General features: G+C 39.1%; 1 protein-coding gene across 1 annotated transcript in view; it reads left to right on the forward strand.

The window, feature by feature from the left end:
- lonp2 (lon peptidase 2, peroxisomal) overlaps nt 1-24914 on the forward strand; it is a 61563-nt gene that overhangs the window by 433 nt on the left and 36216 nt on the right. Inside the window, exons 2-7 of the mRNA XM_041996756.1 lie at nt 5178-5313; nt 9578-9688; nt 21331-21462; nt 22612-22734; nt 23298-23461; nt 24529-24623. Of these exons, the coding sequence (XP_041852690.1) occupies nt 5178-5313; nt 9578-9688; nt 21331-21462; nt 22612-22734; nt 23298-23461; nt 24529-24623 (761 nt within the window). The remainder of the gene's footprint in view (nt 1-5177; nt 5314-9577; nt 9689-21330; nt 21463-22611; nt 22735-23297; nt 23462-24528; nt 24624-24914) is intronic.

Here is a 24914-nt window from a genome sequence, read left to right on the forward strand (position 1 = left end):
CCGGAAGGGTCGCGAGATGATAGCAGGATAAGAAAGAAGGTCACATGGAGCTCTAGTTCACTAAAATGATCATTTCTAGTGTTTGATTAGACTTTTTAGTTTCAGCAGTGTAGATCAAACATACAACTGCAAAAATGATGTGATTTCTATTCATCTGTACCGTTTGTTTTACTTTGAATGCTGGATCCAAACAGTATCTCCCAGGACAGTAAAATGTTCATTTTCAGTTTGATCTTAAATTCTAATTACATCCTCATATTAGACCTTCAGGTCAATTGTGGTTCCCCTAAAACCCATTTTCAAATACGGGAGTTGCTGACGTAACCTAGTTTTAGCAGGTTAATTCCATTTATTAACTTTCTCTGGAATGCCAGAGTAGTCCTCTGTGCATTTTAAGACATCTTATCATGTGAAAAATTATCCTTTTTTTGTGTGGTTATTGCAGGGTTTTTTTTCTTTGTTTTTGAAAACCTGTGATTTGTTCCAGAACATTCTGCAGTTCAGCAGTGACCTTGCAAAAACAACCAGGCAGGTAGAGAGAAAGAGAAGTGGACTTTAAACTATTATCAGCCAGCTGCTGTCTGTCTGGTTACTAAGTATCACTTCATGAACTCTGGTTGGTTTGTCCTCCTTATAACTAGAATGACTGGAAAGCAAAACTCCCACCTCTCAACCCCCCAATCCACTAAGCCACTCATCGTGCTGCCTTACTGCCTGAAAACACCAAAAATCCAGGTGAAAAAGCAAAAAAACACACAATAAATAAACCCAAATCAGTATGTAATTTATGTCTTTAAACTAAATAGAGAAAGTGGGCAGTTAATTATACATATTGAAGATGGCACCACTATTATACAAAAATAAAAAATGCACAATATACTGAATGTTATTCTGGCCAGTTCCAGGGGCATACACACCGAAACTGTCTGCAATCTCAGGCTTACGAAATAGTTCAGGCCTGCGACCAGGAGATGTTACAGATGGTATATAACTCGGCTACAGGATGAGAATTTAATTACGATGAAGGAAGCAAAGGGAATTCTTTTTTAAAATCAAATCAAATCAAACTTTATTTATAAAGCACTTTTAATTCCACAGGCTACACAAAGTGCTTTACATGTTTAAAAACACTTATGCATATTAGAAATAAAACAAGCCTTTGCATACATCAAAGTAGAATTACATAACAATAAAAACACTGATTAAAATATTTCACACAGTTGCACACACGCACATGTATACACACACACCAAGCAGCCCCCCCAACCCCCCATTATGTACAAACATGACTCTCTAATTTCTGTCTCCAAACTGAATCTTGGTATAAAATAATAAAAGTGATAAACATCTGGCCTGATGCTGCTGTGAGGAAACAATATCAGTGTCATGGGGATCCATCCACACCAGGGGCCAGTCCACCCATGTCCAACAGCAGCAACCACCCTCATCAGGACAGACCGGGGCCCACACCACAGTCATAAGGCTGCAGTGCAGGGCCCCAGCCACCCCGATAAGTGCAATCACTGCTGCAACAGTCCCCAGACCGGGTAGGCAAAACCCCCGGTGTGGAGGATCCCCAAGAGGAAAACACTGGAGTTAAAATGAAGATTAAATAACATTAAGAAACAATAAGAACAGCTAAGAATGAATAAATGCATAAATAAATAAGAAGTAGTACAGTTGAGTAAAATGAAAATAAAATGATGTAACAAATTAAGATCAAATAAAATTAAATTAAAAGCTAAGCTAAAAAGGTTTTTTTAAAACACATCAACAGTCTCTGCAGCCCTGAGGCCCTCTGGCAGGCTGTTCCACAGACGAAGGCCATAACAACGTAAAGAGTCCTTGCCGTATGTCTTGGTCCTCACCCTTGGAACAACTAATAGACTGCTACCAGAGGACCACAGGGTCCGTGAGAGTTCATGACTTAAAAGAAGGTCAGACAAATAAGAGGGCCCAAGACCATTAAGACATTTATAAACTACTAAAAGAACCTTAAAATCAATCCTGAAATTCATGGGGAGCCAATGCAGCGATTTTAAAACTGGTGTAATGTGTTCCTGCCCTCTGGTCCTCGTCAGAACTCGTGCCGCCGAGTTGTGAAGTTGCTGTACGTTTGTAATGGACTTTTTGGGAATACCAGAGAGCAGGGCGTTACAGTAATCTAATCTACTAGAAATAAAAGCATGCATCAGCACCTCCGTCCTGGCAAGACAGAGAAATGGGCGGACTCTGGCGATGTCTTTAAGATGATAAAATCCAGTTTTTGTTATATTTCTGATGTGTGTAGTAAAATCCAGCTCAGAGTCGAAACGAACACCCAGATTTCTCACACTGAGAGGGATTAAAATTATGTAGTTTTGATAAAATGATCTCTCTCTTGCCCTCAGGACCGATAATTAAAACTTCAGTTAGCTCCAGTTATCTAGTTAACATCTACCAAAAACATTATTTGAGATGAGAGATTTAAACTCTTGACGTCTGTTCTCACAAATTTGCAACAAACCACTTCTGGCCTTAGTTTACTTTAGTTATTTTATTTAACTAATTTTTATTTCTAAATGTGCTCATATTTACACATTTAGTTGTATATTATTTGTTTATTATTTATCTTTATTCATAGTTATTAATTCATTTAATGTTTAATATTATTTTATTTTATTCCAGTCTTTTTCTTTTTTTTTTTCTTGATTTTTATTTCCTGTATTTATTTTGTTTTTATATAATTGTAAATAAACTAAGGGGTTAAAGTCATGTCTCTAATATTCTGTCCAACATAAGTTGAATTAGTATGTGACTGACAGGATCTATTACAGGTTTTGATAAAGTTTAGCTTGCTTAGCTTTGGAAAAAGGAATCCTGTAAAACAGTGGTTCCCAACCTGAGGTCCAGGATCCCCATCAGGGTCCCACAAAGAGCACACGGGGTCCCAGTGATTAATTGGGATTAATGTCCACTAACTGAGCCTCATTCCTAACCATTCTTACAAACAAATTTGTTCTTAAATCCTACTTACGAACATTTTACAAAAGTTGTGGCATTCACCAAAATCTTCATATCTCTACGAACGCTCAAGAGTAGCAGGTGTACCGCTGCCCTGCATGTTTTAGCATTTTTTGTGATATGTTGGACAGTTGATATCGAACAGGGCTGATCTGCCCACAGCAAAGCAAACAAGGGGAGAGTTTCCCTCCAGGATCAATAAGGAATTACACATCATCATTATTAAGTGTGCCTTTCCATCTCCACCAGGTGTTACACCGACTCATCAGAATCTGGAGGGATGAATGAGTTTTACATTCTTTTCTCATTTGTTAGATCATTATACTGTAACACAAAGTTTTTATTTTTCTTTTTCTTCCATTTTTGCTGTTGTTCTGCCAGGATTCCTGTTTCTGCTTTTATCAGCTCATTTATTGGCTGTTGATTGTGTTACGTCACTGCCACTTGCGATAATATCAAACATGTTTGATAATATCGCAGACCCAAGATTAGAGAAAGATTGGCATGAAACAGCGCAGATTACCACCTTTAACCTAACAATCGACATGACGGGAGCGCTGTGACTCCATTAAGACTCTTAAGATTTACTAAAGACTTCCGTTTTTAGTCTGTGTCTGTGAAAATCGTTGGGTGTAAGCCCAGCATGCAGGGCAGTGGTACTGGAGGACTGGAATTGAGAAACACTGCAACAGAATCTTTGGGATGTGTGGGAGAAGATCTCAGCTAAAAACATTAATGCAACTCTGGAAATGAATCAATGTTGGGTTATTACATGAGCTTTTCCAATACTATGCCACAGTAAATGCATGAAGTAGTTACGTTTAAAGGTACCCAACAAAATATTAGCATTTCTTTTTTATTAATTTTTTTTAACACTGAGAACTCATCACCAGCGAAGAGACTATTTATCAGTATCATTTCCTTTTTCCATCATGGAGCTGCCCCGGGCCTGACCTCCTGCTCACTCTCATGTCAGCACATGCTGTTGTACTTTACTGGTTTGCCCTTGTGTGTTGCAGGTAGAGTTAAAACATCTTTAGAAGATCCCGGTGGGATTCAACCAGTCTGGTCATCTTTAAATAACTGGGGTTCATATTTTGACAGCGTGTCAGTTTCACTTCTTATGATTACTTCACTGCAAACTGCAGAGAAACAAAGATCCTGATGAAACTCTGTTTTCTGTTGTCAGCTTTGTTTGCATTGCAAGTGAAAACTTTTTCTTCTTTATGGTAAAAAAAAATAGCTCAAAATGTTTCCGTTGGAGCTGTTTTCTAGGAACTCGTGTTGCTGCTTTCATGACTTTTTTTCTTCTAGAGCAAGTTTATTAAAGAGCAAACCGAGTGAGATGTCATACATGTTGAGTTGCGTCGGACCAAAACTTTACTCACCAACATGCCGTCTCACATTATGAAAAATTCGATCATAAGTTAGTCCTAAATTTTTCTTTAGTATCATCACCATCCTCCACTTTTCAAAATGCAAAGGTAATCCATTTAACAAAAACAGAGAATCCTTGCAGGAAGTTTAACATACAGCTAGGGCTGGTAAATACCGGAAGAAATGTTACCACCCCGCATCATTTACTATAACAATCTATCTGGATTTTTATTAGAATCACATGTACTTTAATGATTGTTGTGGCACCGCAGCATTATAAGAATAGAATAGATAAAGAAGTATAAGATACAAGAGCTTAGTAAATAAACCAATACAGGTAAAAATGAGTAAGTTATAATATAACATGCAAAAAATATATTATGACAGTTAAGAAATATCACAATGTCGAGTTTGTTAATGCTGCCAGTTTCAAAATTATGTTAATAATGACTGTAGGGGGCGCTCTGTCTGCTGTAATGACATAAATAACTGCTGCTGTGACCCGTTGGCTTTGATGTTTTAACTACTTTTCATAGGTGCTCACAGACAATCAGAAGATGCTTTTCTGTTGCACGCTTTTACTCCACGGACCGCATCGGTTTTCATGTTTTTAGCATAGTCGCTGGAGTGTTGTGCTTCGGACTGACAACAAACATTGCACATTGTATTAATCAGTTCTTCATTATATTTACTGACACCAAACCGCTTCCATGTTTCTGACTTCAGGGGTCGTTTTTTGTCAATGGCTTCAACAGTTGAGGAAAATAACAATTTCAATCTCATCTGTGTCTTTGCAGGATTGGTACAGCAGGAATAGCAGTGCAAGTAGTGGGCAGTAACTGGCCGAAGCCTCACTACACCCTCCTCATCACCGGCTTGTGCCGCTTTAGAGTGTCAGGCCTACTAAAGGAGCGACCATTTGTCCTGGCTGAGGTAACACCAGCTTCTTGTTAAATCTTCAACCTGCTTTGTTCAAGGCCAGGGGCTTAATTTCTAAAACTGTGCGTAGCAAAGATTTTTATTTTATTTTATTTTAACCTTTATTTAACCTTTATTTAACCAGGAAAGTCCAGTTGAGCTTATAAGCCTCTTTTATCAAGGGAGTCCTGGCTGAGAAGCAGTAAAAATTCAACACACAGTTACAACATTAAAACAAACAACATTAATATAAAACTGATCATGAAAAACAATTGCACCTTATTGAGGCAGTCTGTGATGCTTTTAGTTTGGTTTTGAAGGCATTTAAGGGAAATAACAGTCAAATCCAGCGTTTCTGCAACATTTTCCAAGCGAAGGGAGCTACGTGAACAAAGACCTTCTTCCAAAGCTCTGTGCAGGATAAAAAAAAGATGACTACAGGCTGCGTACGTAGGGACAAAAGGAAATGCAGAGCACAAAAACTTCCAGATTGATAAAAAGGTGCGCACACCTGTTTCCATTTATAATATATATAAATATATAAATAAATCAGAATCAAACTAAAGTGAGGGAGCGCCTTGCGCCGCTGTTATGGTGGCTATAAAAGGTCAGGTGAATGGCCATGATAAATATTCATCAATATCATTTCCATGATGCCTCAGGAGGGGAAAGGGGGGAATATGCGTAATTTTTTCGGACTGCGAGACGGAGATCCTGATGGACAACGTTGAAAAACGTAAAAAGGTTTTATTTGGTGGGGACGGCGTGGGGATCACCAGGGTCAGAAAGGCAGAGGAGTGACAGCTGGTGACAGAATCAATATTAAATATGCGTCTTTAATAACTTTTGCAAATAGTTTTCATATATAACGTGCGGTGTGAAAGATAATATTTGATTGTGCACAAATGTCTCACGTTTCTTTGTGTTTTTTTTTTTTTTGTACTGTTGGTGTCGCAGTCTCCTGTTTCTTCAGATTTTGTGTGTACGGGAGAGTCAGAGTTGGCGGGGGGGTAGGGACATTCTCTCACCTAGTCTGGTTTTTATAAATCCCCCAAAAATTATTTTAATTGGTGTATGCCGGTTTTTGTACATACGCCAGCTTTATAAATGAGGCCCCAGATTTGTTTGATACCAAGGAGTGTGGGACTGTCATGTATTTATAACCATTAGATTATAGTGCTGTGATGACGGTTCCCTCCACCGAGCATGTTCCTGTGGCTCCACTGTGCTTCAACCTCCCTTGCAGTGAATCTTCCATAAATCTAGGTGCAGCCTTAACTGTAATGTCACTCTTCAGGCCTTATCTGGTTTTAACACAGACTCTAGATATCCCAGTAACACCATTTGGCAGACCACCAGTCCAACGCTCACAAACATGAATCTTACTTTTATGGGTTTGAATACCAGAAAGTATGCTTACGTCATTCTGCGTATGCCCTCTCTCTGGGGCTATAAATGTGCAACTCATATGGTTTGGGTCTGCAGACATCTTTCTTACCTTTACCTGCCAGCTGACTGGTATCTTGTGTCTGTGTTGTTTCCAACTTAGCTGTACACCGTGTTCTCACATCCTTGTCTCATCGCTATAAGATTCCTGTAGACGTGCAGCTGCGGAGAAGTCTGGACTACAGAAAAGTCTTTTCAAGCTACTCAGGAGCGGTCTTTTCTACGGTAGAGAGTAACTCCCTTTGGCATGGATTTAAGCCTTTTATATGTATAAAAAGCTGCAACACTTTGAAGAAAGGGGGAAAAAGCATAAAAGCAGCTAAGGTGTAAATCTGATGCAGAATGCAAAGGAATCTCAGTTGATGGGATCAGCTGGACTACATTTGGAGTTGGTCCCCGCTCAGGCAGTGATCAGGTCTTAGCCAGGTCTAAATGGAGTATATATAGCATGAACACATACTTAAATAAAAGCACCAGCCATAGAAGTGGACAGGTCAGCTGGCCTCGGTGCAAGCTCTTGCCAGCCTAACAACAGCTTTAACAGTTTGAGTACTTGCAGAAACGGAGTACTGACATGAGTACTAAAAAATCCCGTTACAGTTCACTGGTAAGGAGTTGGGACCAGAATGTCATATGCAAAGCCTGAGTGGTTAAATGTTTTTATATCAAATGGGTCATCCTGTGGCCATCCTATAAATGTAAGGCCTGGAAATTGTCAGGATCTTCCTAAAAGTGGTTTTTGGTAGATTATGTTGACAGCTGTGACAAGGCACCTATAGAGAATGTGCACCGCCGTCACCACGCACAGAGCTGTGGGACTGATTGGCCATTTTGTGGGAACCTGTGTTGTATTTACAGCTGATTTAAGCAGTGGCCATCATATTTTTAGTTTCCATTATATTCAGATTTTCTGATGAGTATTTAATCTTCGTGCACTCTGCTGCAGCAGGAGCTTCGTGATCAGCGCACAAAAAATAAATTAATAGCAGATTTTCATCCTCCATTTGTGTCTTGGAGGCAGTGCAGTGATAAACACATCCCAGAGAACAGTGGACTTCTGCAGAAACCTTTACAGCTGATGTGCCTCTGGCTGGCCGTGGCTTGGCTATAAAAGACAGTTTGGGCTTTATGTGAGCAGAAGTAAAGATGGCTGCATTTACAAGGTTCCAGCTGGATGAACAGGATGATGAGAGAACAGGTGAGGTGGTACACCTGAGAATTCATGTGGAAAGGTTTACTGGCCACGGGATTTTAGGTGAAACGCTACCGATCTGGATTAAACTCCAATGTAGAGATGAGAACGTCAATTTCCTCCACTAGGCTGTGATGTTTGTTGCTCTCTGATTAACATGAGTCCCATGTGTTGTTGTGTCACACATTCAGTCTAATCCTTTAGGACCCTTTTCAGACTGCAACTGACATCAAAGCCAGTGAAGTTTTTTTAGCAAATTTTATAGTTCTTGGAAGAAATAAATATACTTTCACATATTTTCCTTGCTTTCATACTTTTACTCCTTTTTCTTAAACGAGATGTATTAAATGATTTAATCCTGTATATTTAGAAATCAGTCTTTTCTTTTTTATAACCCCCAGAATATATTTATTTATCAGAAATTAATCCACACATGAGCAGATATTTTATTTGATTCCAGAATTAAAGTATTAGAACAATAAATATTTATTTAACATAAACGTTTTCAGTACGATGCTGTAGCCCAGCTGACAGTTTGTAGACTTGCAGGTTTTCATCCGTCTGGTTGTAAAATGGCTGCATGAACATTTAATGATCAGTAGTTTATAAATTCATGATGTGTAGGAACTTCAGACAGAAACAGGGAACAATGCATTTAGATCTGAACCAATGATCTAAGTTATTAATTAGTGTTTTTGCAGTGTAACAACCCTGCTTCTCTTTTAAGCTAATCAAGGGTTTTAAGACATTTTTTAGCTCATAGTTCACATTTAGTTCACTAGTGAGGAACCTGACGTGTCAATGTAAACAGTAGCCAGGTTTGCCCAAGATGGAGGACAAAGCCCGGCTCACATAACATGCACATTCTCTATATGTCCAAATCGCCAAGATAATACAAATTTTTTATTTTTTATTTTTTTAATATAGAATGAGTGATAACATTGTTGTTTATACACTAAAGTCCTAATAAAAACATGTTAATCCCACCAAATAATATTTATATTAACGTGTTTATCTTGATAGCCCTAGTTTTTTCACATTGGTATTGGGTTCTGTAGTATCTGTAGTATACGAACACTTTTATGAATACCAAGTACGAGTACACGCACATAGTTCAGGACCAATAGCTGATACTGGTATGGGTATCATAATTATCTCCAGTAATACAGTTTAAAAGGCTGACAGAGGACTGGTTGTAACTGTTGCGCTAATAAGAAGCTAATAGCTCTGTGCTTTTCAAAATTCAGTAAAATGTCTGTAACCCTTGTGCCCTCTGGTGACCTTCGGGCCAAAAGTGTCCATGCATCAAAACCGGTATAAACTCGTCATGCATCAATATATTTTTTTTTTTTCTTAAACTCATTTGAACAACTTCTATCCTGCTTAAAAATACCAAACATTCAGTCATTTTTAGGAATGCCAGTTTAAATATTTGAATTACTTCCTCGTTCATTACAAAGAACCACACAAGAATTGATTTTCCATTTAATAAATATTAGGTGGATGGGTCTTTGGTGGTGAATCATGTCTTCTTTTATGTTTTCAGGAGAGGATTAAAATGTCAGTCGCTCCAGATTGCAGAATACAAGTACACGTGAGTGTGTGTGCACATAACTGAAGTATTTGCCTGAAAATCTGCAGGTCGAGCAGCTGGATAAACTAGAGCAGTACACCACTTCGGCAGCAGAGGTGACGGCAGAGGATGGAGAGCTGGGGGAGCTGTCGCAGAAGTTCTACCAGGCTGCCGTACAGGTGTGTGTTTGAGTCACATCCCATTTACCTGCCAAAAAGTCAAAATAGTGTCTTTCTGACTGTTTTCTTTATTAAAAAAGAAGAATAAGATTTTTATTAGGAAGAAAAGAGACAATGAGTTGTGTACTAGTTGAAAATGTAAAAAAAAAATTACAGTTACCTGAACTAAAGTTTAAGAAAAGTATTTTTAATGGTTGAAAAGATTTATTAAACACATCACCCTGTATAAGACTAGAATCTTTGGATTGTTTGGTTCAACAATGTTCAGAGGACTTTGATACACTTTCTTAAATAATTTACCACAATGCTTAATTAATCCTTTTCCTATTCAAGATTTCCTGTTTTCCTCACTTTTGATTACTTTTTACTTTCAGAGCAAAGTATTTGTAACTTCCATAATTTACTTCCAATATTGCTTTACTAGTTCTAATAATAGCAGATGATTTTATGTGATTAATAATTAATACTTAATTAATTAATAGAATAGAAGAGACGTTTATTTGTCATTGTAACATGTAACATATACAGTACAACGAAATTAAGAGTGCCCAAGAGTCAAAGTGCAGTGCAGCAACATACATTTAACATTTAACTATAAAATGTTAAAAGAATAAAAGATTTAAAAAAGAATCAACTAAGTTAAAAAACTAACTAATCTTCCACGCAGTCAAACTTATACCCATTATCTTGTACATCTTGCATTTAAACAGCGGTATTATTTATTGCAGTGTGTAAACATACTGCAAAAGAAATTAATCATGTTGCTACAAAATTCATTAATAAATTCAAAAGTAGTTTATTGTACACGTTTATTTAAATGTGCTGCTAAATGAAAAGTTTAGTAACCTTTGGTTTTCAAACATTAAACAAATAAGCGGCTTTTTAACAGCTGTTTTTACGCAGTTAAGTATTTCCTGTAAATCTCAACTTCAGCATGTAATAAAGTCAAATATAAATGACAAAGAAGGATTAAAATTTCAGGATTTATTAGTTAAAAAGCAACATGTCAGCGGGATGAATTTCAAAGCTGTGTGAAGCTGCCTTCCTTCTAAACACAGAGGAAACGATGTTTGATGGTGAGTTTCAGCCATTAAGTGTGTTTACCTGCTGGAACAGACAAAAAGCAGGATTTGAGTCCCAATACTGAAGGCAGAAGTTATGTTTTAAGAGGAAAATAAAGATAGTGACCTCAAACTTGTGTAAATATTCCTATAATATACTATTCAGAATTTTAAAACCAGTGCTTATTTGACTTCCTGTTGCCTTATTTTAATGGTATTTTTTTCCAGACCATTCTCTGTAAACCCAAGCGATGCTTGTGTGTGAAAATCAGCAATTATGAAATATTCAACAACCATGCCATGTTTAAAGTAACTTAAATCCCCTTTCACACTCATTCTGATGCTCGGTTTGAACTTTATCAAGTCATCTTGATCAGTTTTTAGACAGAGGAGTAATCACTAAATGTATTTAGCTGCTGCCATGTGATTGGCTGGTTAGAGATGAGCGTTAGACAAGCAGGTGAACGTCAGATAAAGAAGCTGGTGAGTGTATATAACAGTAACTAATCTGCCACAAGGTCCATTACAAATTTTGCTTCCAAGCAGCCTGACTTTCTCACAGTCTTTAGAATTACCTTTAACAATAGTTCTCCCGGCCTAAAAGCTATCTACAGCAAATGAGCAGGATGTGAACGTGAAATAGGGAACAAATCCAGCAAAGACCTGAACCAGGACAGTAGGGATGCATCTGGACCTTCAGTTGATCTACATACTGATGGCCGAAGCCTCATCAAAAATGGTCTCCATGGAAACATAGCTGTCAAAAAGCCATTCTTGGGGAAGAGAAACAGGAACAAAATGCTGAGGTATGTCACATGACACAAGACGTGGCCTGAAAATCAGTGGCAACAGGTCTGATGGAAGGATGGATCCTCCCCAGAGCCCAGACCTCTGCATTACTGAAGCAGTGTGGGATCATCTGTTAGAGAAAACAGGAAGGAATGGTGTTACGCTGCATCCTGAAGGAAGAATGACAGAAGAAAAATGGTTTATTATTTTGGACTGGACAGCAGGAGTCTTCGCTGCGAGACAGTGAGCTGTCAGCTGCTGTAGTAACATAAATTCATCTCCTCTTATTTCAGCAGGTTTGAGTTTCTGTCAGTTTCTGAGCCTCTACGTGAGATACAGTAGTGATATAAACATATATCAGTTAAAAGAGAATATCCAGTCTTTGAGCTCCTAGGGCCACCACTGGGATGAGTTTAACTGGAGTTTATTACCACCTGTAACCAGTGCAGAGCTGTTAGACTTCAATGATTTGATTGCAGGCAGAACCCAGGTGTGTGTTGGTTACTGTGTCCTCTGATCTGTTTAATGCTACCACAATGTCTAAGACAGAGACATAACTGCATTACTGCTCTTTCCCCACAATTGAACTAACAACATCAAAGTCCACCGTAAGCTGTGCACATCCCACCTGTAGATGCTGACTGTCCCTATCCATCCACCCCTGCTACCTGTGTTAGCTGTGTTTATGTTGCCTCCAGTGCTAACACCACGCTAGTCACAGTCTGTGTCCAAATGTCCACCCTACCCCCTAACCCCTCGTTCACTACATAGAGCTGCACTACATAGCACACTACACAGTGCACTCATTCTCTTGGCGATTCGGACACGAAGCTGCCTATTTTTTCGTTGCCGCAAACCACTTGACTACCGCCGTCACCACGGCAACCACAACCCGCGTCAAGATGTCATTCTAAATCCAATCCAAAGTTGTGTGTAAATATTTTTATTTTTATTCCTTATGTTGTATTTTATTCTTTGTTTGTTTGCTTATAGGTAATTTCGCTCAGCTCAATTTTTTCGCCTCCTTGCGCCATGTTGAGCTTCTGCATGCAATGCATTGTGGTCTGTATTGACCCGTCTAGTGACCATCAATGCTCACTACTTTTCAAGATGCATTGTGGATAATTTTGAGTGCCCTACTTTTTTCTCTCTGGGCATTCAGACACCCCTACAAAATGGTGTGACCCCTATATAGGGCACAATGTAGGGAGTAGGGTGCACATTCGGACACAGTGAAAGAGATGATAGCCAGGGATGCTAATGCCATGTTGGCCAGGTATCCCAGTGCTTCACTGTTTAAATGGGAGGACTTTTAAGGACCTTCAGTTTGGACTCTGCTTGATGCCCGGAACAAAAACTGAAAGTCTTTAGAAAATCTTAGGAGTTTTACTTGAGTCACAGTGCTCCCGTCATCTTAATCGTTATGTGTAATCTGTGTTGTTTCATGTCAGTCTTTTCCTAGTCTCGAGCTTGCGACAATATCAGTACGTGTCTGGTCACAGACATACACATTACCATCAGACACTTCACCCAGTGGTGTGACAGCAGCCACCTTCACCTCAGTGTGACCAAAACAACGGACCTGATAATCAGCCCAGTACCAGATTATCATCAGTAACCAAACAGTAGGAACCGCTGGCAGTTTCAAATACCTCAGACCATCGTTCGAAATAAACTCGTCTTTTATCAGCATAGACATTCTGTGGAAAAGAATTTCTCCTCGGGACAATGAAGTCTAAATCTAAGTGTTTTGACCCTTACATGGTATTATGAAAGATCTGGATCCATCCAGGATTTTTCTGTTTCCAAGTAAAAAGGAAATAATCATTACTGAAACATGTACTGTCATCAATCTAAATCCAGTATATGAGACAGAAACAGAGTTTGTTTAAACTTGAATATTTGTTCTGATCAGCTTCATTCTTCATCCCAGTCTGAACCCTCTTAGAAATAGTTCTCCAGACTTCTTAAAGGACTTTCCAAAAGTCTTTGGATGTTTCTGACTTTCGTTCTGTTCTGTTCGCTCTGCTTCAGTAATGTTCAGGTCCGGGTTCTGGGGAGGATCCATCCCTCCATCAGAGCTGTTGCCACTGGTTTTCAGCCCAGTTCTTGTGTCATGTGACATACCTCTTATTTCTCCATGTTTTCTTTCCTTAAGAATGGCTTCTTTACAGCCACCCATCTATGGAGACCATTTTTGATGAAACGTTGGCTGTGCATGACTTAAAATACTTTAAATGATCTGCAGAAAAGGCAGATTCAAATCAAGATGTGAGTGTGATTTCCAGGTAAAACAGGAATACTGAATTCTGCTGCTTAATCAGAGGACACAATAACCAACACACACCTGGGTTCTGCCTGCAATCAAATCAATGAAGTCTAACGGCTCTGCACTGGTTACAGGTGTTAATAAACTCCAGTTAAACTCATATCAGTGGTGGCCCTGCTGGTTTTCTCTACGCCTGCTGTGACTGGAGCTCAGAGACTGGATATTCTCTTTTTACTGATATATGTTTATATCACTATTGTATCTCACGTGGAGGCTCAGAAACTGACAGAAACTCCAGCCTGCTGAAATAAGGAGGAGATGGATTCGTGGTACCACAGCAGCTGACAGCTCACTGTCTCACAGCGAAGACTCCAGCTGTCCAGTCCAAAATAATAAACCATTTTTCTTCTGTCATTCTTCCTTCAGGATGAACACCATTCCTTCCTGTTTTCTCTACCAGATGATCTCACACTGCTTCAATTTGCAGAGGTCTGGGCTCTGGGGAGGATCCATCTCTCCTTCAGACCTGTTGCCACTGATCTTCAGTCCTGTTTCTCTTCCTTCAGAACAGCTTATTGACAGCCATCCTTCCACAGAGACCATATCTGATGAGGCTTTGGCCAACAGTAGATGGATCTGCTAAAGGACCAGATGCATCTCTCAGGTCCTGGTTCAGGTCTTTGCTGGTTTGTTTCCTATTTCACCTAAAGATCTTTTTGATCTGCTGTAGTTTTTCAGTCCTGACACTTTTTGTCCTCCACTTGTTCAGTTTCCTTAAATATTTTAAGGACACACAGCCCATACTGAGATATGTTAGGTTTTCAGCTCTTTAGTATTCACCTTTGTAACCCTTCACTCAGTTAGATAAGAAGCCTTGGCTAAGGATGAAACACAACAAACTATTTATTGTACAAGTAAACTATGAGCTAGGCCAAAAATCAGAAGGTCTAAGGATGGTAGGACCCAGAGGATGAGTAAACATAATAAAACACACACAATCTTACAAAAATAACATGTATTAGGTGGTTTGAGCAACCAAATGTTTGTCTTTTAGAAGAAATAAAATTAAACTAATCTGTGCACACTTGTAATAAATAAAAGCAGACGTGGATCTTTAACAAATGTAGTTTCTCCAACACAGCCAGTGAGTCACTGGGAGTTAGGTGGATGTTTGTAAAACCAGTCCACTATTCTGAGTGTCAGAAAGCAGCATGTCCTACCGCACTCCAGGGCAGTGGTTGCCATCCATTAATGGAAAAGTATCTAGAAGGTCTTTAACCAAAGGGGTTCCCATCTTTTGCTCCAGGCCTCCGGTTCTTCAACTCTAACAAAAAACCAGTGTAAAGGAAACGAATGGGCATAAACTTGCAGTTGGTCCTCTACTGTCAGGCTGGAAGGACAGCCATCTGGTCTGTACCCACACTGTTGTCACGAGGTTAACTGTGTTTCTCTCATCAGAACGTGGCTGCTACGGTGCAGCTGAGCTTTACCAGCGCAACCAGACAGGAAGGGAAAACCTTACAGGCTAAGGTGAAATGATGCCGCATTAACTACTGGCTGTGCTTCAGGTCATAAAATACACATTTTTACTGTTTTGTCTCCACAGCCAGTTCTGGTTTTTAACTTTTCAGTCTTTAACTATTGTGGTGTTAACAAATTTCCTCTTATTTATTTATTTAAGCAGCTTATTTCACTGTGGGTTACACCTTGTTGCAGCTAAAATCATCTTTTCTGTCAGACACACTGTCCATTTGCTAATATCATTTGCAAAATCGAGGTTAAAACTGGTTCTTTGCTAAATGGACTGCTACATGTTGACAAAACACTGGATCATCACTTGAGTTTGGAGCCTTTTTTATGCTTGAATGATTCGTAGGTCAAAGTTAGATGTTGAAGCAGACTGGTCTGAAAATGAGTGGAAAAGCAGAAAATGTCCGTGGAGGACCTTCAGAAAGCTGGAGAACCATTGCTCAAGAACAGTTTGCAAGTTTATGACAGTCTGGCTGCTGGGAAGGAAAATGTTAAAAGTCAGGGCTGGATCAGGACTTCTGCAGAGTATTATTTGGTTATAAAAGGTGGTTGTAACTCTGGCTGTGGTATCTGTCCCCTAAAAAAACCCACTTTAACATCTTAAAGTTTGTTTTTGGAGGATATTGAGACCACACTGTTATAGTTCTTTCACTTGTACATCACTTTGAAGAAAGATTTCTACTACAGTCGTAGTAATGAGTCAGTTAAGGACTGAATAACTACGACCTAATCTGTGTCTTTTTTTCATTATCTTCCTAAGTGACTGTGTATGAAACTAATTTCAGGAGTTGGCTTGCTAGCAGGAAAACCTGTGGTTTGTATTCTGCAAAACTGAACTTCATGCCCCTCTCTCTACGTCCAACGAAAGGTACATCCAAGTTGTAAACATGAAATGACTGGCAACGTTGCTTGCACCCTACTGTGCCTGCAGTTGTTCCCCGTGCAGCTGCAGCAAATTGAGGCCGATGGAGCTTGAATGCCAGAATTTCCTAACAGATGTGAGGGGTTGTTTATGTAAAAAACTTTGACATGTGTCTTTAATAAATGCAAAGAGAAAGCCACAGTGAGGAGGCAGGGGACAGCCTGCTTCTCTGTTTCTGTTATCCTCCCTGAATCTGATGGATCCAGACCATATTTCATCTGCTGGGATCAACTTGTTAATGATAGTTTTGTCAGCAGTATCTTAGAAAATGAATAATTTGTTTTATTAAATGTGAGAATATTCAGCTGTGAAGCAGATATGTGATTTTTGAGTCTGTGTAGGTGGTCATGTCTCCCAAGAAAGAGCTATAAAAGACCCACTTCTATTTTTTCTGATGTTTTTATGTAGTGTGAAAGAAGTTTCTTTGAGCTCCTGAGTTAGCCACTTTGACGTTTTACTCGTTTCGTTATTAAGCAAACTGCCTGAAGGTAAGACTTGAATGTATAAAATCATCTGTGATTTTATGCTACTTTTCGATTACTTTTTATAAGCAACAAAGCCATGAAGAGTACGTTTTCATGTACCTCACTTTAGTAGAAATGTGACAAAACCAAATGCATTAATAAACATATTGATGGGCTGGTCACGCCTCCAGAACACCATCAGCTGATAAAAACACGACGCACGTCGTACAGCGTTTTCTGAAGAAGACTGAAGTTTCAGTTGAAACATGTCAAAAAGGTAAAGTTACAACTCCTTAAAAACCTTTTGTCTGATCAAAAAAAATTCTTAGAACTACAACTCAAATAGACTAAATGAACCTAGTCACACTAGCAAAAACAGGTTTTTTTTAACGGTGGCATTAAAAACATTCAATATTTGATATTTTTGGATTTTTTAAGGAGTTAATGAAGTGCCTACCAGCTGGGAAACAACAGATAACTTCAGATAGCCATTCATTCATTCATTCATTCATTCATTCATTCATTTATTTAGTTATTCAGTTAAAAAAGTAAGATATATCCAACTCGGTCCATGTTAACGTTCAACAAAGTGTCTTAGTATATTTACAACATTCTATAATAATATAAAATAATTTAATCATTTAAATGTTTTATTATATAATTGTTATTATTAATTAAATTAATGATTTATTTAACTTTGTTAATGATAACATGATCCGCATTTGGTTTTCTGTTAACGTCCTACGATGCTGCGATGGGAAATTCTTGCTGGCGAGGTGAATGGCTTTCCTCAACAGCTTGTTCTTAGGGAAGGGAAACGGGTAGAAAAGACTGAGGTAGGCCACATGGCACGAGAACTGGACTGAAGATCAGTGGCAACAGGTCTGACGGAGGGATGGATCCTCCCCAGAGGCCAGACCTCTGCATTACTGAAGCAGTGTGGGATCATCTGGTAGAGAAAACAGGAAGGGATGGTGTTCATCCTGAAGGAAAAATGGTTTATTATTTTGGACTGGACAGCAGGAGTCTTCGCTGTGAGACAGTGAGCTGTCAGCTGCTGTGGTAACATGAATCCATCTCCTCCTTATTTCAGCAGGTTGGAGTTTCTGTCAGTTTCTGAGCCTCCATGTGAGATACAGAAGTGATATAAACATCTATCAGTAAAAGGAGAATGTTATGTCTCTGAGCTCCAGTCACAGCAGGCGTAGAGAAAACCAGCAGGGCCACCACTGGGATGAGTTTAACTGGAGTTAGAGCTGTTAGACTTCATTGATTTGATTGCAGGCAGAGCCCAGGTGTGTGTTGGTTACTGTGTCCTCTGAAATCAGTATTCCTGTTTATCACAGACAGCGTTTCTGCCATGTGATTGGCTGATTAGTGTACCTAATAAAGTGGACGGTTCTTTGAGCTTGATCTGCTGCTCCCTAGCTGAAGCCATATAAGCTGAAAATCATTGATTCTGAATTAAATGAATGTTTTTGTTCATTAATAACTAAAGCTAAATCAATGTAATTTGTATTTTTTTCAGTCTTCGGTCATGAAAACATTCAGACACGATCCTCTCGTTCGCGTCGAACTCTGCAGCTAACCAGCCATCATCTGATAACCTGTTGATAACCTGACCTCTTACCTCTATCAGCTCTGCTCTCATGTACTTTTTAAACTCCTTTATAAACCGATTATGTGGCATGTCAATCTGAAACAGATGATATTTTTACAGATTGTGTTCAGTCCTGTAGTCCGGTCTGCCACATCTCCCTCAGAGTCACATGACAGCTGCAGCCTTTCAAAGAAGCTGTCTCTATACAGTCCATTTCTTAAATTTCTTTGATTTTTTTTAAACCTCTGGTTTGTTTTAAGTGGCTTTAATTTAAAGAATTTCTTTTATAGTTTTATAAAAGTTTTATAAATTCCTATATGTTAAATGAACCCAGAATCATTTTACTGTTTCTGTTTTTCTCTTTCTCTTTGTTTGCACTCCAGTAATGTAAAGCTGAAGTGGGTCCACGTACTTTGTTTTTCCCATTTTTCCCGGAAACACAAAAACTTTTCCTGATTGTACAAATTAATGGAATATTTAAGTTACTGAAAGGTGGTGTGGTAAAAAGGTACTGAACCGGACCTATAGAATGAAACATCTGGTCATGCTTGTTTACACCAAACAGACGTAGCAACAACGCTATAAAACACCAAAAACACCAACCTGTGTGTTTACATTAGCAAAAATAATACAGGATTTGAAATGAAGAGTCTTGATCCCAATTAGACTTTAATTTTACCCAAAGATCTTATTTGCACCAGCTTCTGCAGAACCATTAATTGAACTACATGTTGTATAGATTGGATGGAATTCATTGATATCCATTTGTCAGGTCTCCACACAGATGTTCTAGGGATTTTTGGTTTGTTGGACATTTGGGTACAAAATTTCCCTTCAGAATTAATTAAGTTCTGCTTTGAATCATCCTGCCATTTGTGGACCTACAGCTTGCAGAAATGCACCACTAAGTACTTTAAATCACAAAGTTTCCAATCTCACTTTGCTCCCACAATTTATGTGAGCTGCTTTTGCTCTTACCAAGTGAATCCTGGGGAAAATTAATGAGGACGAGCTATGGGATGTCAAACTTTATCCAAAGTAAAAGAAGCAGACTGCATATGTCAGCAACTTTATTAAACAGCACTGGACAGAGACGACAACGAACTGGAGGGGATAAGACTTTGACATTGAAAATAAATCAAAGCTTATCCATTTTTAATGTCTAATCTCATCACAGATAAGGTGGTTTTTGTTTTGCTTTTTATGCTGGAAATGAACATTTCATTTGTCATTCCTCATGTAAGTTAAAAAAAAATTAGCTTGAGTTGCAGACAGACACTGGCCACGTTTACATGAGTTTTAATTCTCCTTTAATTCAGAATAAAATGCGCTCGTAAACACCTAATTCTGAATGAAAATGATTGTCCTGAATTAAACTTAAATCCGGAGTAAGTGGCTGGTTTATTCTGATTTTAAATCCGAATTGAATTCCTCCATCATGTATACGTTCGTTCTGCTTTAAATAAATTCTGGCTGTTCTGCGCAGGCTTGTTCCCCTGTCCTGTCGCCATGACGATAAGGTCATGTTTATTCATATAGCACATTTCCAACAGCTCACACTGCCCAAAGTGCTTTACAAACTACAGCACATCTAAAATAAAATACAGTGAATAATAGTAGAACAATAAAATAAAGCAATACAACAAAGGAATTTAAACATTCACAGACAAATAAAAACAACTAAAACAACAATGACCAGGACAGTTAAAAAAGAAAAAAAAGTATGGTACTCTGTCTCCCTTTTCCTCATCAGCTGATCAAAGTTATGTTATATGTTGGTGTCGAGCTGCTGATTCAAAACTAGAATCAAAATCAGCACGAAATGGTTTTTATTATCTGGTCTTCCATGTTGTATACGAAACGAAAAGAAGCAGGAACTGGAGTTTGTTTTCTTCCGGTAGACGTAAATACGTCACCCAGTCAGAATCCTTCCCAGCCCCAGATGTAAAGCGGAATTAAATAAAGACGTTTAAGAGTGTTTTCCATGTAAACCTCAATTTGGAGTTACTATTTACATGTAAAGGCGAAGGGGAATACTTTAATTCCGAATGATTTAATTCTGAATAATTAATTCCAAATTAAAAACACCATGTAATCGTGGCCACTGAGAATGAAAAGGAATGTACTCAGTCAGCGTCAGAATCAAGACATGTGACTGTGTCAGAGTAAATTCACCTAGAACACAGTAGAAAATGAACATGGTTATCTACTCCAACAGAAAGCCACATTACTTTCAGTGGAAACCGGAGGTAAGCAGCCAGTTAATCTTGGAATGAGTAAAGTAATATCTGATGAGGAACTGTGCTACAGTAGGAGGTAAATAATGAACCTGAGCAGTTTCCAGGTGTTTATTAGAGGTGTTACGCAGGTAAATATCTCAGGAAGCCATCGGCCAATGATGATGATGATGGACACCTCTATCAATGATCAGAGTCAGGAGGATACAGGGATAGCCCCACATTCACCTTAGAAACATAGTATATGATAGGAAGAGTGAATCCTTCACTATAAAACCTCATAGGACAAACATTAGCAGAGTTTTTAGAGCTGGAATCAAACTTTTTACCACAAAACGGCAAACGTAAGACATGATTTCTGATCCTGGCTGCTAGCTCCAGAGTTTCTGTCCCACAGTGATGAGACAGACATCTTTGTAACCAGCAGAGTCTCTGCTTTCATACGACTCCTTGTTTGTGTGGTTTGCTTGAAGTGGAGAAATTAACAGAAGCTCTAAAGTAGACAGAGCTGTTCTCATGTTTCTCTTGGGCATTTAATCAGTTTTCACTGGTGCTGGCTTCACTCTCAGCAGATCCATTTCTGAAATGAGATGAACACATTTTGGATGTCAGGACGTATCAGAATAAGACAAAACAGACAGCCCTCCTGTAATCCTTCAGAGCCAAACCCTGGAATGTGACACGATAATGATGTGGTAATAGACACAAAAGAAATTCATAATTATTTGAGTAAACTAAATCTAACTCTGTGTTTGTGTGTGTGTGTTTAGTTGTTAGGTATGTTAGACATGTCTGTCCCAGTGGTGGCCAAATTCAGGCGCCTGTTGGACAGTCTGCCCAGGGAGACTCTACCGGACGTAGTCGCCTCAATGATTCGCACCTCCAACAAGGAGAAACTACAGGTGAGGTGACTCAGCTGAAAGTCTTACTCTCTGCTGACCATCTGCAGTCATGTAAGACGTACACCCTCTTTTCATTTTGAAGAAAACACAAAAGTCATTACAAGGTTTTCACGTGAGGTAATAGGAAGTAAAACAACATCAGATGTGTGTCATTATTTACCAATGAAATGCTAAGAGAAAATGCAGAAGCAGTGTGCAAAAGGAGGAGGGGTTGTCTACCCATACTGTTTCAATAAGCAGCAGCAAGGTGCTGCTAGTTAGTGTCTTTATAATCCAGGTATTTATTAACACAATGCCACGAAGAAAGACATCAGAACAATCTTAGAGAAGCAAACTGTTGCTGCCCATCAATCTGACAAAGGTTATAAGGTCATTTCCAAACTATCAGGAGTCAATCATTCAGTGGAAAATATTCAAGACAGCTGCCAGTCTTTTCCAGGAGTGGACGTCCTTTTCAGTCCAAGGTCAGATTCTGCAACGCTCAGAGAGACTGGAAGAGTTTTAACTTCCAGGCCTCTCCAGGCCTCAGTTAGCATGTTAACCGTTAAAGTTCATAACCGTCCAGTTAGAAAAAGACTGAACCAGTATGGCTTGTTTGGAAGGGCTGCAGGAAAACAGCATGGCAGCATTGCTTAGGTTAGCAAAGCTGCATCTGAACAAACCACAAGACCTCTGGAACAATGGGCCTCACTCAGCCGGTGAAAATCTCCATATCCTGGATTTGTTCTTAGGTAAAAACAAATCCTACGGACACCCAGGAGTATTCTTATGAACATTTGTGTGCCGAAATGTTTGAACAGACTTTTCTGATGTCCTGTTCATTGAAAAACAAAAACAAACAAACAAACAAACAAAAAAAGACAGTTTTTTGTGTTTTGATTTTGTGTGATTTTTTAAAATAACTTTTGGGAATTTAAAGAACATTTTGTTGTTTTAAAGTAAATAGCAAGACGTTGCAGGTTGTGTCCCAACATTCTAATTTTCATCAGGGGAAAAATAAAGTATCTTTCATCTATTCAACAACAAATAGTCACAAAGATGGGATTAAATTCTGGTCTTTCTCTTGGAGAAACAACACTGGTAGATGAATTGAGTTTTTTATTTTCTCTCCTTTCTAACTGGAATATTATCTGGACTTGTACCATAAAGGTGCTGGATGCAGTGAGTCTGGAGGAGCGTTTTAAGAAGGCCCTATCCATGTTGACCAGGCAGATAGAGGGACTGAAGCTGCTGCAGAAAACCAGGAAAATGAGCCCGGATAATGAGAAGAGGGTAACAGACTTTCACACAACTTACATTTATAAATACACCAGTCAGCTATAACATTGTGAACGTCTGTCAGATAGAATGTACATCCCCTTTTCACGGGTAAGGCCTGTTGAGATGTGGCTCTGCTGCGGTTTCTAGCACCCAGCTGTTGGAAAAAGATGCTCTGTCATGAACTGGTGGGACCTCCATGAACTGGACTTGTTCGTCCCAAATTTGCTTGATTGGATTTACATGTGAAGTATTCGGAGGCCAAGTCAACACCTTAAAGTCATCATCATTCCTCAGTGATGCTTTGCATTGTTAAGTGACAGCTTTTATGTGGATTTTAGCTACAACCACCTATGAGCCTGTTCAACAGGGACCACTGGAGACAGAGACGCTATGACCCATCCATCTATCACAGTTCAAATTTTTACTAGCTTCCACTTCAACAAGAAAACCACCTTTTTTTTCTTCTAAACTTCATCTGTCAGTGGTCATATTGTTATGGCTGATCAGTGTATAAACAGTAAGGTTAAAGTAAGTTGAACCATGCTCACACACTTGACTCATTCCCATCTGATTAGGTTTTATCAGTGCGTAAAGGTGGAGTATTTCCAGGGCGACAGTTCAATCTGGATGAGGAGGATGAGGGTGAGGATGGTGACGACACAGCAGCCCTGGAGAGGAAGGTCCATGGGGCCAACATGCCTGAAGCTGCGTTCAGAGTTTGTCTGAAAGAACTTAAGAGGTAAATGTTCTTCCAGATGATGCCTGGCATAAATCCGTTTTTCATTCGCCCAGTCCTGGCACTGGGACCCAGTAACGGGCCGGCACTTAATCACTGTAGGAGGTTCCATTCAGGACAAATCCCAGATTAATATTTTGATATTTGGCCCATATCAAAGCAGATTAGGTATAGAATATTAATTAAAAAAAGTTTTTTTTCCACTACTAGTCTGACAAACATATTTAGTAAAATCCAACCCAGTTGATATCAGCTGTGAGCGACAGATATAACTGAAAATAGAACATTCAGTTTATAAATAGTAAAGTCAGTCTAGTAATTTTAACCAATAATTAGAGACTGTCTGAGACTGAGCTCAGTTATTCAAAGAACCTAAACAGCGATAGTAGGAGAGATACATTCAGCACCATGCATCATATTTCACACAGCAACTAACCTGCACGAGAACGTTACATAAGAACGTTTTTAGAGAATGACTATCAGAGCCTGCATTAAGGAAACATCTGCAGCAGACAGTAACAAAATATACTAAAATACTGTAAATGTGAGTGGGACTTACCACACTTAATAAGGATGAGCTGGACTGAGTTCAGTCCAGCTGCAGACGATTCCTCCAGAGGCAGAGGAGAAGGCGAGACACATGCGCCTGTGGTTTCTGCAGCAGTTAATACATGGATGTCCAGCTCCAGTTCTCCAGGGCCTCAGTCCTGCAGGTTTTAGATGTCTCCCTGATCCAACACACCTGATTCAAACACAGTAGATGGCTGCTTAACAGCTTGTTGTCAGGTTCTGCCCAAGCACTCCAAATATTGCAATAACTTAAAGAACTTAGTATGTTCTTTAAGTTGTAAAAGACATATTTCTTGGATGGAAGGGCCTGATTTGTGAATGGGCAGGCCTTGTGTGGGCCTGATCTGGATCAGGTGTTGGTAAATGTATTGATAAAACTCAAATGGAATTAGTAAAAAGCTGTTTTTAAGCCTCCAGTTTGATATTAATATTTTGTCTTCAGTAAATAGTCCCACTCTGTCCTTTTCTCCAATGATCTGATCTTGTTCACCTGTTTTCAGACTGAAGAAGATGCCTCAGTCCATGCCTGAGTACGCTCTGACCAGAAACTATTTGGACCTGATGGTGGAGCTGCCGTGGAGTAAAAGCACCAAAGGTAACGAAGCCAAAGACAACACAGAGCTGAAATACTGTTGATCTTCTCTTGCTTAAACGAGCCAGCTTTAAGATCCTGGAAAACCAGACTTTAAGCGAAAACATGACTGGATAACCGATTAATCTGTCGATAGAGTGAAAAATGCGAAAGGCCTCAGCTAATGTATGAAATCCACGTATAGCTTTCAGCTCCATCCAGTCGATTGTCACGTTTCCACTGGGCTTCATGTCATCTGGGCTCCAGCCAGTGAACATACTGGAGGATTTATCCACCTAAAAATTGTTTTTCCTT

The sequence above is a fragment of the Melanotaenia boesemani genome, chromosome 10 (genome assembly GCF_017639745.1).
Source record: "Melanotaenia boesemani isolate fMelBoe1 chromosome 10, fMelBoe1.pri, whole genome shotgun sequence".
Taxonomy (NCBI): domain Eukaryota; kingdom Metazoa; phylum Chordata; class Actinopteri; order Atheriniformes; family Melanotaeniidae; genus Melanotaenia; species Melanotaenia boesemani.